This window comes from Leptosomus discolor, chromosome 10 (genome assembly GCF_034619465.1).
Source record: "Leptosomus discolor isolate bLepDis1 chromosome 10, bLepDis1.hap2, whole genome shotgun sequence".
NCBI lineage: Eukaryota > Metazoa > Chordata > Aves > Leptosomiformes > Leptosomidae > Leptosomus > Leptosomus discolor.
Window position 1 is genome coordinate 8,993,616 of NC_141400.1, and position 14,653 is coordinate 9,008,268.

General features: G+C 41.4%; 1 protein-coding gene across 3 annotated transcripts in view; it reads right to left on the bottom strand.

The window, feature by feature from the left end:
* The window catches only part of TTC1 (tetratricopeptide repeat domain 1), a 32,960-nt gene extending 19,407 nt beyond the window's left edge, over positions 1–13,553 (bottom strand). Inside the window, exons 1-3 of one of the 3 annotated variants that reach the window (XM_086470959.1) lie at positions 13,527–13,553; positions 12,606–12,938; positions 1,621–1,681 (exon numbers count right to left, since the gene is read on the bottom strand). In XM_086470959.1, coding sequence (XP_086327085.1) covers positions 1,621–1,681; positions 12,606–12,929 — 385 coding nt within the window. In that variant the 5' untranslated portion in view covers positions 12,930–12,938; positions 13,527–13,553. The other 2 variants (XM_086470960.1, XM_086470962.1) reach the window with 2 other exon arrangements.
* Between the last annotated feature and the right edge of the window lie 1,100 nt (positions 13,554–14,653).

Sequence of the window (14,653 nt, forward strand, 5' to 3'; positions counted from 1 at the left end):
CTCTGATGCTTGCCTGAATCATTCCCCAGGAATCTTGCCTTCTTAGCACACAATAAGAGACCTCCAACAGGAAGGCCACTGTCTGGTTATCAGGGTATATTTCTGGGAAGTTACTTGTTTTGTGTCCCTGCTGACTGAGGAAAGCATGAATCTGCATTTCCTGGCTTCTTTGTGAAACCTCTGCAGGATTCACCAGAACATTAAACAAAAGGTAGGTGTCAAAATCACTTCTCCCTTTATGTTTTTTAATTAAAGCACTGGTACAGTTATTTATTACTGACCTCAACCCTGTTGTTATGTATTAACTATGTTCAGAAATGTCCAGTTCTGGCATAAGCTAGAAATCATACAGAATCACAGAATGGTGGTGGTTGGAACGGACCTCTGGAGATCACTGAGTCCAACTCCCTGCTAAAGCAGGTTCACCTACAGCAGGTCGCACAGGATCGTGTCCAGAAGGGTTCTGAATATCTCCAGGGAAGGAGACTCCACAACCTCCCTGGGTAGCCTGTTCCAGTGCTCTGCCACCCTCAAAGTTTCTCCTTATGTTGAGGTGGAACTTCCTGTGCTCCAGTTTATTCCTGGTACTCCTTGTCCTGTCACTGGGCACCACTGAGAAGAGCCTGGCCCCATCCTCTTGACACCCGCCCTTTAGATATTTATAAGTGTTGATAAGGTCCCCTCTCTGTCTTCTCTTCTCCAAGCTAAAGAGCCCCAGGTCTCTCAGCCTTTCCTCATAGGAGAGATGTTCCAGTCCCCTCATCATCTTCATGGCCCTGCACTGTACTCTCTCCAGTAGTTCCCTGTCTCTCTTGAACTGGGGAGCCCAGAACTGGACACAGTACTGCAGATGCGGCCTCACCAGGGCAGAGTGAAAGGTCTGTGTTTTCTATGTCAAAGGCTAAGAGCATTCACGTCAACCTCACTTGTGCCAAGAGTTCTGTTAAGATATTCCTCTAGATTATTACTTTTTTAATATATGTATGTGTATGTACGTGTATATCTCTAGATATACACACACATGTATGTGTGTACATCTCTATATACACATATGTATATACATGCATGCATATATGTATATAGATGGACATGTAAGTGCACATAGATGTACACATATGTATGCATATGTATGTCTGTATATACACCTAAACACATATACATGAATAAAATGTGTAACAGATAGAGTCCATGGATAAAAAGAAACATGCAAATGTGCAAAGGTATGAGAGATCTACCGAGCCACCGAGTCCTGCATCAATTCTAAGCACACGCATAAGCAAAACTCAGAGCCCAGCAGAAGCCTTCCTTAATTAGTAAAAGAAACCATGGCACTTGGAAGGCAGTCAATTCTGTATCATGTTCTTGGATTTAAACACTTCGCTTCCATGAGAATCCTGCTTTAGTAATCCAAGTCTTCATCATTTAAACTTAAATCTTAAGGAGGTCTGCTATCTCCTTCTGCTCTCTATAGCTAGATGAAAAATGGATAGAGACAGTAAATTTGAACAATGATAGGTGTGAGATCTTCCTATGGTTTTTTTTTGCAATATCACCATGATGGCTAAGTATTAATTTAAGATTCTCTAACATCCATAATGTGTTAAAAGATTGTCAACCCACCTCCTTTCTTGAACTGCTCATTTCCTTTCTCCTTCAACGTTGTGCTCTCCTTTCTTCTTTTCTACAAAAGAAAAGACAATGTCTCAAAGTATTTAATTGAAATGAACAAGTAGGTCAGCTGCAGTTCCAAATAAAGTATGAATGGAAATGAGAAAAAAATCCAACCTGAAGAATTTTAACTAGTACCAAGATCACTTGCTTGTAGTCATTGTGACATGATATACATTATACATCCATGAAACACTAGAGTATAACAAGGCAACTAAAAAGCTCCAGTTAATGGACAACAGTATGCAGAAAGAGCATTAATAGTGAATTACATGGTTTAAACTAATACTTTAGCTTTTTAGCTGGCTGTTTGCGCCTCCTTTCTGACTCAATTTTATTCAACCAGTGCAGGTCAACTATGTAGAATATATTTTAGATATAAAGTCTCAAAGTTTTGCTTGAAATAATTCCACCTCAGAAATTCATAGTTTCAGAGATGGACAAAGCACGTTGAGCTGACTGCGTTAGAAACAGCTCCATGGACAATACCACCCTGAAAGATTTCTTATGCAGAGAGTGACTAAACCATCAGACCCAGAGACAGGAAGATTATTCTGTTATACAGTGAAAATTGCACGTGCTGAGCAGAGTTGTGTTTTCAACCATGAATATGTTAACAGTACTCTTGGCACCAGTGAAGTTGACATGAATGCTCTTAGCCTTTGACACAGAAAACACAGGGTGTCACCAAGCCGTCTCTTCAACCTATTTACAGTGGAAACCTTTCACATGCGGACATACCTCACAGAAGTAAAAACAAAGCAGTGTAAGAAAGACACTAACATCAGGAAGCAATGCTCAAGTTCACGAATCATTTCTATGGTAGAAAAATGATCATTTGACCACTGATTTTGCCCCCAACACATATGCATACACAAAGGACTTAAATCAAGGTGTCTGTAAGTTATAGATCATTGAGCAATTAAAAAGCCAACTCCAGGAAAAGGAGCAGTTGCCTTTCCTGCAGATTGTGTAAATCAAGGATTAATGCGATTATCAATATCGCACAGAACATCTCCTTGGAAACAGCTAAATATAGTACTCTTTGTGGAGCGCTGCACCATCTCCCAGCTATGTCAAGCAGCTGACAAACAATACAAAGTCAGTGGTTCTCTCCTCTTGCTTTTACTGGTTTTGGAAAGCAATTCACCTGACCATTGTCACCATCTTAGTAAAACCAGATTGCAGACTCTGAAAACTAGGGTCATGGGAATGGCATTCAGTTGTGACACACAAAATCATGCAGTAAAATATAATCTGACCCTTCCAATAGATGCCTAGATCACTAAGTTTTTCCTATCATCTATTAAATATGTTTTCTAATACTCACTGCTCCTCATGTTTTAAAGAACCCAAACAAAACACAGGTCTTTAGAAACTGGCTTTCTTCCAGGATGGAAACCTACACAAGCCCTTCCTCAACCTCACTTGCACCAATGTACACAAGCCAGCTGGTGCTTTCTAAATACAAGCATACAAACAAATTTAAGCATTTAAGGTACAAGCCACATTAAAAGCACGAATTCTTTGCGTATACGCAGGATTCTGCTGTTCAGCACAGGAAGCACATAACTACATTTGTGAGCTGAACCACACTTTCAAAGCACCACACACAACACCTCCAGCAAGGTCACTGCCATGCACACAGCTGGCCCTCCACAGAAAGAAATTTTGAAAACATCTTGAATGCATATAGATTGAAAGCCCAACAGAAGTAATTTTGATACCAGTGAACAATGCAGCCAGATTTCAGCACAGAACAGGTTTGGAGATGATGATCCTACTGGAAAACATGAAAGATCTACACAGACAACCCTCATTCGAGAACAGAATGCTTGAAACACTAGCCCTACTGACTTCGTTGCTCATGACCTATTTAGAACTGGCCTTTAAGTGCCATTAACTGATTCACTGTTGCATAAGATAGAGTTAAAATTCTACAATACAAAAGAATTTTTTTCATATAAAATGAGAACTACAGCACGGTCACAGTACTCCTGACACAGAAACCCTAAAATCAAGGAATACTGGATGAAAAGCTTTACGGTATTATCATTATTTCGTTTCATTTTATTAAAATTATTACAAAATATGACATGTTTACCCCAGTTAAGTATTAAATATTAATATAAAAAGTGTTTTGCAGCAAGAAAGGTTCAGGAGAATAAGCTTTATATTAAAAAAAAAAAAAAAAAGAGTAAAAGAAACAAAAAAAAATCTCCAATTGTGAGATTCCTTCTCAGGCAGCCAAGAGGATTGTGACATAGACTCTCAACAGCACAGAAGACCAACCAAGGCGGGTGTATGGCCATGTTCACTGGGGAAACACGGCCAGATGAAAGTTCTGAGTAACTGAAGAGTTTAAGGACTGTCACACTGGGAAGCTGATGATTCATACAACTCTCCTCCTCCAAAAGCCTGTTCCTTGGTACGTCCTCTTGCCTGGGAAGCAAACTGCACAGCCTTGAAGCACAGAGGACTATTAGTCACATAACTCTTACAGACATACGAGTGTCAGTGACAGTCTTGTGGTCACTTCTGACTATTTGACCAGAAAAGGTGTTGTCTAAGCATGTTTCAGAAGCCAGCAGCATTGTCAAGAACACCATATATGGGTTTGCAGCTTACTCAGCTCCCTGGAAAGCAGCAATGCAGTCCTGCTTCAAAACCAGTATTTCTGTTATAGCTCGATCACTATTTTTAAGACATCCCTCTATTACAGGTTTCAGGCTGTCCCTAAGTTCCAAACTGCACAAGTTTTCACAGTATTTTTCAAAAGGGTAAAGCCTATAGGGCACCTCTTACATCATCCTGGGTTTGCACTTCAAGTGTGACCCATAAGCGATATACAGTAGCAGACCATCCTAAAAGCAAATTCCTCTGGCTTCTCCACAAAATGTAAAAGCATATGTATTACCACATCACGTCCTAAGCACACTGCCATCTAAAGCACCTCTGTATTTGTGAAGTAAATACATCATTTATTCCTCCATATATACATTTCTTTAACAGAAAATCCTAACATAAAAGCAGTGGAAAGTCAACTACTTTGGATGAATTTACATTTAACCTGAAAGGACTGCTGCAATGGATGCTGTTAGAATCTGTCTTCTATTCAAATTCAGGGGAAAAAAACCCAGAACAATCAAAAACTAAACTGCTGTTAGGAGACATAACCTCTTCACTCAGCATGCTATATTTCCAGCTTTGATGGACAATTGTAAATAGACTGGTCATCAGTTTATTGTGATCATATCAGCCCAGAGTGAAAAAATTGCAAGTGACTTGTCCTTGGGACAAATCTTGCACACTGTCATTTCACTGTCCCCACCCACTCATTTTTCAGAAAAAGATTTAAGTAGCTGCAGGGCAGGCTACCCTTTCCTCAGCAAGGGAAGTAGGTCAGACTGAACTCCTAGAATGCTCTGCCTAAGGAAAAGATATCTTGACCCACTACATTCCCTGAGGTTGCTCATATCCAACATTGGGGTCAGGCACAACTTCCCCAACTTACACTCCATTAGGATTTTCTGCTATTCAAGGTCAGCAAATCTTAAGGTTTGTTTTTTGCAAATTTTATTAACACAAAGACAACAAATTCCAAGTGGCAGGCATTCGTTTTTGAAGTACAAAGTAAAAGAAAAATTATAAGAAATAACTACATTTAACCAGTAACATGATTCTTAGAGGATCCAATTGGAAATGTTTACAGATTTGGATACTGAATTACAGTTGTCCATATTCTGAAGAAATTAGGATCTTAAAATAAACCTGCCTGGCAAGCAAGAAGTACTGAAGATTAAGGCCTGATCTGAAGTAACGAGAAAAGACAGCTTGGCCTTTTGACAGCAAAGTACAACAATTCAAAAGCCGGGCCATCAAATACAGTCCCTGGATGTCAGCTACTCTGCCAAAAACCTCGGGGTTAAAAATAAAAGCATTAAAGCATTATTCTACTATTAGAGAAGTAAGCAACCTACACATTTTCACTGTTTCTTTTGGAAGGAACCAATATAATAAAAGTATTGGAAGTGAAATCCTTTAAATATAGCTGGTGAGAGCTGAAGGACAAACACCCTCAATTTGTAATGCTTCCAACTACGCTTCCTCTGGCTGTTCCTATCCATTTTATTTGATCAATTGATTTAACTTTGCTAGGGAACCGTTCTTGGCTCTAGTTTTGTCAAGAGCAGCAAATGTGTACTCTCTCTCCTCTGCAAGGCTACTTACACAGTGTGACAATGCACATCTGCATCTCACATACCCTTTTGTAAGGTCACCAAGTAGCTGTCAATTTAAAGCTACTGGAGTTCAAAGGGTGCACAGAAGCAAGGAATTTAAACAGATAAGGAATATACTTTTCAGCTTCAAATACCAATTCTATTTCTAAGTCATCAGTTAGTAGTCATCTGCTTCCCCCTGCAGTTTTGTGAAGCTATTGCTGTACCATGCACCCAAGGAGTTGAATTTCAATTTAAGGTTGTAGTCACCCCCCAAAAAAAATCCTTTTTCAAATCTTGCTAGAGTTGCCACTCAAAAACTGTGTCAAGTCTGCCTGCTCCACTCAAGAGGTAGAGTAATAACCATTGCTAGACTCTGCCCAATCCCTGCTTATGGGTGAACTTCATGGTAAAGACATATTAGTCTTTCCACTGCCAAATCACTACCTTTTCTTGAAATTATAAGCAGCGCTTCCAGAGACAATAGGTCACATCCATCCTGGACAGTCAGTTTAAGTTAACATGCCAGACTGAGTGACAATACATGCCATCCAGTCGTTCCTGTTCCAGAGGCAACAACCTCAGGCAGGAAAGTGGAGCTGACCACTTAATCCATCACCACAAGTCAAAAAGGTCTCAATTTGACAGTATCAGCATCTTCCAGAGAAATGCAAAAATGAATATAAGACTAAAATCAGATAGCAGAACTGAAAGAAAGATGAAAGTATACTTTTTCACTCTTTCTATTAAACTGCCATTGAGCAGACTTTTATGTCTGTTTAAAAACATAACTCAAAGAACTATAAATGACAGAGGGGGGTTATAACTCCAGATTTTATCCAGGTTCTTCCTACCAGCCTTTGGAATTAATTGCTCTAGGAGATACAGATATACTTCTCAAATGTACTTGTCCAAGCCTTGATTAACTCAGAAAATACAACAGGATGTTTTGTTCTACTTTGAAGCAATAAGACAGGGCAGTTTTAGTCTAGCAATCCATCTTTTCCTCCAATTTGACCAAAACAATGGCTTATTTAGTATTGGTGCTGTACTGTACACATGACTCAGGTTATTAAAGTAGGTCATTTGAATGAGGGGATCACCTTTTACTATATTTCACAGGATTGCATTGTGAAACCTTCAAAACCCAATTTCATGCAAGTTTTATTACTATAAAAAAATAATTTTGAATGCTGCTAAGAATTAACAACAGACATATTCCTTATAGGTATTTGTCAGTAATTTATGTAATAAGTTCTACTGCTGTGCAGTCAGTTGAATTGTCTCATGTATTAATAATCTGGATTTTTTTTGGTTCAACCACGTAATTCTTCCTGGAAAGAGTTCTGAAACCACCTCTAAGTGATCAACACCTGAGGACTCGCTTCACTGTATCCCATCTTCTATCTTGTACTTTAAATTTTGTAAATACTATTGAAAAAACAGCAACTTTGACAGACTCAAGGTTACTACATTGGACAAATGGAACTAGGAAAACACCAAATGCTGAAATGAATGGCTGCACCTGAGAAGCCACCTCAGAAGAAATCCCAGATCAGTTCTTCAGTCCCTGGAAAAGCAAATTCTATGCAGAAGCCATAAATTATGGAAGAACAATAGGACTAACCTTAAGCACAGGGAAAGAAGGGTGAGGAGGGGAGCAGTTTAAAGAAATGTATTGAAAAAGACAGTGTTCTCTAACACATCCTAGAACTTCTCGAGAAAACAGAAAAGAAAAAAAAAGGAAGTTTTACTGTTTAGCCCAGAACTGAAAAAAATCTCAGGTATAACTCCAAAATACTGTTTCCCAAAGATCAGTTTCAGTTAATTCTTACAGAGCTGCTAACGAGATACTAATCAAGAACCTCCTCTACCACAGCGGTGCTCCTCATCGCGCTGACACACTGCCTAGTGTTAAAATAGAAGGCACCATGATCACAGCCAGCTGTAGCTCTAACGCGCACGCAACAGCCCAAAGAAGGGAATCGCTTTTGAGGAATATTTGATATTCATTCCAGGGTTTTACAGCAGCTAGAAAGCAGTGTTCTATATCCAAAATAAGAGGTTACTAGACCAGGTGCTTAAGTCTTTGCCAGACAAGGCCCAAAGAACAAGACAACATCTGTCATGATGGAAGAGCATGAGGGATTCAGAATCTTGCTGTTGGATAAACTCATAATTAATGGGTGTCTCTCCAGAAGAGGACCGGGTCAGACTGAAACAATTACCATGTAACAGCTGTTGGGTGTCTTCTGATTAATCCTGCAGACTAGACCAACGTCAAAGCCATCACTGTCAATGACAACTAACCAGAAAAATCTGTTTGTAATGCATCAAAAGCAATTTACTGCTCAGGGCCTCTGCTGAGGCAGCAATCAGCATGCTTCTGAAATAACAACAACAAAACCTTATAAAAGTGAATTTTGTTTCAGGCTGCTTAATTCTTAAAAAACTCAAAGCTGCAAGTCCAGGCAAGCTACCAGGCTCTACGCTACATCTGTTTTTAAGAATACTTCTTGCAGGTTTGTGTCTGAATATCCCTTCAAGTTCTTATTCTGCTTCATTGTGCAGAGAAGACTTCTTACAGTACCAGTACTGTTTCCCTGGAAGTAATTCCTGTTGCTTAAAATTAGAAATCTCACTGTATGGATCTCTTGAAATATAATTGAGAGAAAATACACAGCCACTTGCTCCTTCACTTTGATCTCTGCAGCAGCTTCTGCATGGGTGAGAATTTCTGCTCAGAGCTGCTACCATGAAAGCTTGCACGTAGGACATACATAAATACACAGAGCAATGACTAGAATCTGTCTTTGCATCTCCGGAATAAATTAGAGACTTTCTTTTCTACAGCCTAGTTATTGGAGGGCATCGCTCAAAAGAACTCATTTATTAGAGCTGCTAAAACATAACAATGGGCTTAGTTTAAGAAAAACAAACAACTATGAAGGTGTAGCTCCATAAATTTGTTTTGAGCAGGGCTAACATCCAGCTCTCCTTACAACTTGAGTGCACAGTTTATGGTTGGTGCTGCAACCACAGTTCATAGGAAGTTTTTCTTTAGGCAAGTCGTCTAATTGAAGAAAATCCATCTACCCCTGTGTGCCATCACAAGGCTGCCATTTGATGCCTACTTTTACCAGCACTGCCCTTGATCTAAACATACAGCATTGTTTTTCATCTGAATCATTCCCCATAACTGGTTCACTGCACATTCACACAGAGAGGTGTGCCAGCACAATGAAGAGGCAGCAGGGGGCTGAGAATAACTGATCAAGGACAGCCTACGTAGCAAACACAGCACTGCTGCTGGGTGTCTGGGCACAACCTAAACAGCCAAATAAACAAGTTCTGAATATTTCTGCCTCATTTTATCCTACAAAAAAAAAAAAAAACCAAACAAAAAAAAACCCCAAAAAAAAACCAAACCCATGTTGCCCTTCTCAAAAACAACCTTTTCTGTAATTGGCAGGAAGTTTAAAATGTTTGAAAAACTCTGAATAAATGGATCTACAGCAGCTGTTTTCAGATCACAACTGCAGTATTTTTTTTTTAAAGGACGCACCACATAACAGATTCTTTTCATAATCAAAATACATAGAAAGTTAACCTTTTAAAATAAAAATAAAATAAAATTTGTAGCCATCAGTTCCAAGTACTATGAGGACAGCTGGAGTGGCAATCCAGGAATGACACATCCCCATGGTTTTACTACACAGACAATGTAAGGTGATGCAGGGTAAGATCATGCAAAAGGGCTACCTCAATAGTTATAACAACTGCTGTAAGCTTCTAATTCCTCTCTGGTTCCTGGATTTCTCAGGCTTTGCTTGTAAGCGATACCAACAATATTTCGTTAAGAGAAAATAATAGCTGTGTTTTAAAAACTGCTTATATAATCCACTTAGAAAGCTCTCTATGGAACATAAACAAAGGTCACAACATAAATATTGCCAATCTAATAGTTATGGTGATACTAAGAGATGGAATCCTTCCATTTAGTTAGGTACAATCATAAACCAAGCTGAAGGGCTCAATTGCTCAATACCACTGGAAACAGACCCACAGAAAGATGAGGACTGCAGCTGTCTTAATACTTTCTCTAAGGAAGTCTTTCCAGCTGTAAACAGGCATTGTTTTGTACTCCCATAGCACCCGTCAAGGGAGTTGCACAAAGCTGAATGCAAGTATTCCACATTCATGATTTTTTGCTCATTTTACAGAAGGCAAAAATTGATGTGCAAAATGAACTTCTAACCCAACAATACAACAGAAACAAGAGCAGCACTAAAACCAAGCCATTTAATTTCCAGGCCTGCTGCTCTTTCTAGAGCTTAATTACAGGACAGAATTTTTAGCATTTTGTCTATGAAACTCTCAAGCTGCCTTCAAGTTGTAGGCTGCTGCAGAAGCCTCATCGTGACTCATGATGACAACGCTACTTGTTGTAGAAGCAACAAATACAAGTAGAAAAGGGGACTGTTTGTTCTAAACAGGAAAAGATACAAGGACAATGTGATGTTTTTTCTTTTGGGGGCAAAGGATGCACCAGACAACCATCAGACAAGTGTTAACATCTAGTCTTGTTCCTACTACAAGGAGATTATATTCCATGTTCTCCTTCCCCACTAGTCCCATATCGCTTTTCCACCTCAAGAACTTCTACATTAGCACGACGATCTGTACTACAGATAAAAAACTATCTTTTTGTTTTCACTGATGCATTTTGGTCAGAAATCCCACCCTACCAGCAAGGGAACCATTTGAGCCACAACTTGATTTAATGTCTGTATACTGATTTGTAACAAACAATTTAGATGTTTGGTTGCCTCTGGCATCTTAGCTCTGCATATTTCTGCCCCTCATTCTCTATTCACAGTAGTTGACAGTAAGACTATGGCATGGTCCAATTACTGCCAAGCACCCGCCTCCTTACAACCTTTTGGGGCCATGCATAGCCAGCATTTATTCACTTATACAACACAAGCGGAGCTAGCTAACAGTTAAGAACTGTGTGGTCCAGCTTTACCAAGTCAGTTGAATTAGAAAAGATCAGCCTGCCTGTACAAAAGAGTAATAAGCCCCTATAAATTCACTGAAACATTCATAATATTTTAAGCATTTAAAAAAAAAAATAATTTGACCCTTCATTGCTTCTCTTTCATCAAATGCCTCATTTTAGCAGTACTTGTCCGCTACAGTAGTATTTTCTTCTACTGCTCCCGGTGATTTGTGAGTTTCCAGAATAAAATCTATACAGCTACACAATATACTACCTTCCCCTGTGAAGTAATGCTTTCCTAGGATGGTGTCTACCTTCTCTTGTCAGCTGCCATTCCTTACTCCACTCTCTCCTTCCCCCATCATCATCAGTTATTCAGTGTTACCTATGATCCAAATTGTGCAGCTAGCTTTCCAGTAAGGATTCCATTTCCTTTATTAAAATAAGATCTAACTCATGCCTACAGGTCTATAAAATAAAGTTCGCTGAAGTCTTCCCTTCCCTAAGTTACGTCAGAATACGTCCATGTTTTCCCCGACTGCCAAAGAATACAGTAGTACTTTTCATCACTATTTCAATTTTCAGTACAAGAAACCGCTCACTTGGATAATTCAATCAGATTTTAAGAGGCTGGATCATCAGTTCTTTGAAACACGATCTGTTCAAGAGGCCAAGCTATAAAACTTGTCAAAAATAGAGTGTTCAAATAAAAGTTAAAAAAATTACTAGAGCTGTGTGTTGGGACACAGATTTTAGTTTAGTACCTTTACTCCCCCAGCACTTGCAAACTAAAGTTGAAAAAAATGAGGAAAAAAATAAATCCATAAATCAGTAGAAAGCCTTCCACCACTTGCTATGAGAACCTAATTACCAGCAGAAATTCACCACGTTACTCAAGCGAATGGAGTCTAGCTCTGAAAGTGATCTAACAAGTCTTCTCAAAATTAGAACAAAAATAAGTTCTTTTTTTCTAACCACCATCTTAGAACCCTGAAAACGGTTGTAATTGTTGGACCTGATGATCTTAAAGGTCTTTTCCAACCGAAATGATTCTATGATTCTATAATTCTATGACACCACTGACTGAGGGTCAAAAAAAAACAGTTCACAGTGACTTACAGGGGAGTAAACACCGTTACAGAGGCTGCTGGACTTCCCTTGAGACCTGTTTCGTTACTCCTCACCACATTATCCAGTTTGTTATCCAAACACTTTGCCCAATGTAACCAACTGAATGTAAACAAAACCAACACTTAATGTGTTCTGTTTGATTAAAGTTTAAGTAATCTATAGGAATACTTTCAAATTTAATCCAAATTAGTTGTATTACATAAACTAGCCTTTCAGATACAAAAACTATCCTGAAACCTGCTCTGAGTTTTGGAAAGCACCTTGCAGTTAATCAGGTGAAAACAATGAATGAACACAAACTAACTAATGTGAAACAGGGAGATTTTTGTTTCTTATAATCTCTCTTGAGTCAAAGTAACCTTTCACATTAGTGAAATTAGACAAAAATCTGCAACGGAATGTGATGATTAAGAACGGCAAGGAAAGCAAGCAAAAATATTTGTTACCTAAAGGAACAAATGAAATTAAGAACAGTAAAACTAGAAACTTAAGACAGTTTTAAAGGTCCATTTTCATTCCACCCACAGACCATTCAGAAATGTGACCCTGAAAATACACCTTTTTACATTGGTACTTTGCATTACCTGTTTTTCTTCCTCGGGCATATCTTTTTCTAGTTCTAGTAAGTATTCTTCATCTAGTTCTGTCTGCTTCCTTGAGCTATTCTCATCATTCTGTAAGTTCCCTTCATCATCCAGCCCAGCTGCTTTTGCCTCAAAGGAGTCATGACAGTCATGAAAACACTCATCTGCTGTTGTGGGGTCTTTGGCTGAAGATGGCGTACATCCACTTTCAATGTTTTGGGAATTCTGTGCATCTTTAGGGCCAGTCTCTGAAGACTTTTCATCAGAAAGCTTTAAGTGATCAAGTAACTTTTCAGGTGGACTTGCATCTTTAAACTCTTCCATGTTGGACTCCTTGGAGGGGTTAGGTTTTTAGAAACGAGAAAGAAATAACCCTCAATAAGCAGAATATATAAGTGCCTTGTGAGCAAATGAATCTCTAAAGTACTTAGAAGTACTCTTCACATCACCTGATGGGAGATATTATCTCTCAGGGGAGGGAGCAACTTACAAATGCTTCTTCTACGCACTGAACAGCGGCCTGGGCCCAGTTCACTGTTCCCATAAAGACGTTAAACCACAAGCTCAGGACCGGCGCAGCACGGCACTATGACACTGCTTTTCCTTTGCAGTGGGACTGAGGTCACACACCTGCCTACCCACAGGCCCCAGCACCCCCTCGCCCATCCCGGCCCCCTGCAGACTGCGTGCAGCTGCCCCCAGCCCCGGGCCCCGCCGGCACCGCGCTCCCTTTCAGCCCCACCACAACCCCCCCCGAGCCAGGCCCTGGGCAGCCATTCCCGGCTCTGTCACCCCAGCCCTATCCCGCCCCCTGGGATAAGGGCCCGGATACCGCCAGCGCCCCCCATGACACCTCCTCCCCGCCGCCCCCCCGCCCCCCGTCCGGGCCCACCCCAGCGCGCCCCCAGCCCGGACAGAGACCTGCGCCCTCCCTTCCGGCCGCCGCTCGCCTCCTGCCTCTCACCCTTCACCCCACACCTCACTTCCTGCCGCCACCGACCAATAGGAGGGGGCTGCGCGCAGGCTGCTGGGATTTGCAGTCTTGCGCCGTGAGGCGCGGCGTTGGGGCGCCTCGCGCCGGTGGGGCGTGGGCTCCCCTCAGGCAGAGGGCGGGAAGGGAGGAGGGACGGTGCCTCCGTCTTGCTCTGCCCGCGGCCGCCCTCGCGTGTGCGTGGGGCGCTGCGGTTGAGTTGTTTTAAGGCGGGCCGGTTGCATAGCTCAGCCGAAAAGGGGTCAGTTGTTGTTGGGGCGCGCTGCAAGGTGAGAAGTTACACCTTGGAACTAGCGCTGCCGCAGGGCCGGGCCCCTGCTGGGCTGGGCGCAGGGTGGCTCTGAGGACGCGGCGAGGCGGGGGGCTGCCGCCCCAGGGCCTCCTCCGGGCGTCAGGCGCCGTTAGAGCTGTGGGCAGTCTCTGGGGTGGCAGAGCCCTGCTCGGGCCGTCGCCGCCCGCGGTAAGGACGCTGCCCAGGCTCGCCGGGGAGCGGCTGAGGGGTGGCGGGGGGTAAATGCAGACGCACAGGGCACAGCTAGGGGCGGGGCGGGTGGGCAAGGGGAGAGGTGCGATCTCGGGCAGATACCACCTGGTTTGGAAAGGTAAATCGAGGTGAAAACATGATCAGCTGGAAAAAGATAAGGTAATGGGGAAGTCTTTGTAGATGGACAAAAGGAGGGATCATCTCTGCTACAGCAAACCGGTGATGTTGGTTCAGGTTCTGATGCCTGCAGTGCTTCAGAACTTGCGGTTCGCTTATCTAGTTGAGTGACCAGCGTGGCGTGGTTGCTGTGTCACCTCTAAGGGACCAGGAATTGCTTGTTTCCAGTACAGACTTCAGTTTTGTTTTTTCTGTTCCAGTGATATGTGAAAACAGTTCTATCTAATCAAGCACTGGAGTAAAACTCCCTTTTATCTTGTTTTAAATACATTCCTTGTGTACCCCGCAAATGTTAATCCCCAGATTTTGGAACAAAACTGAATTTTCACGGGTTTTGAAGTCAAAGGCATGTGAAGCAGTGCCTTTTTATTGAAAATCACTGCCAAGCCATGAGGC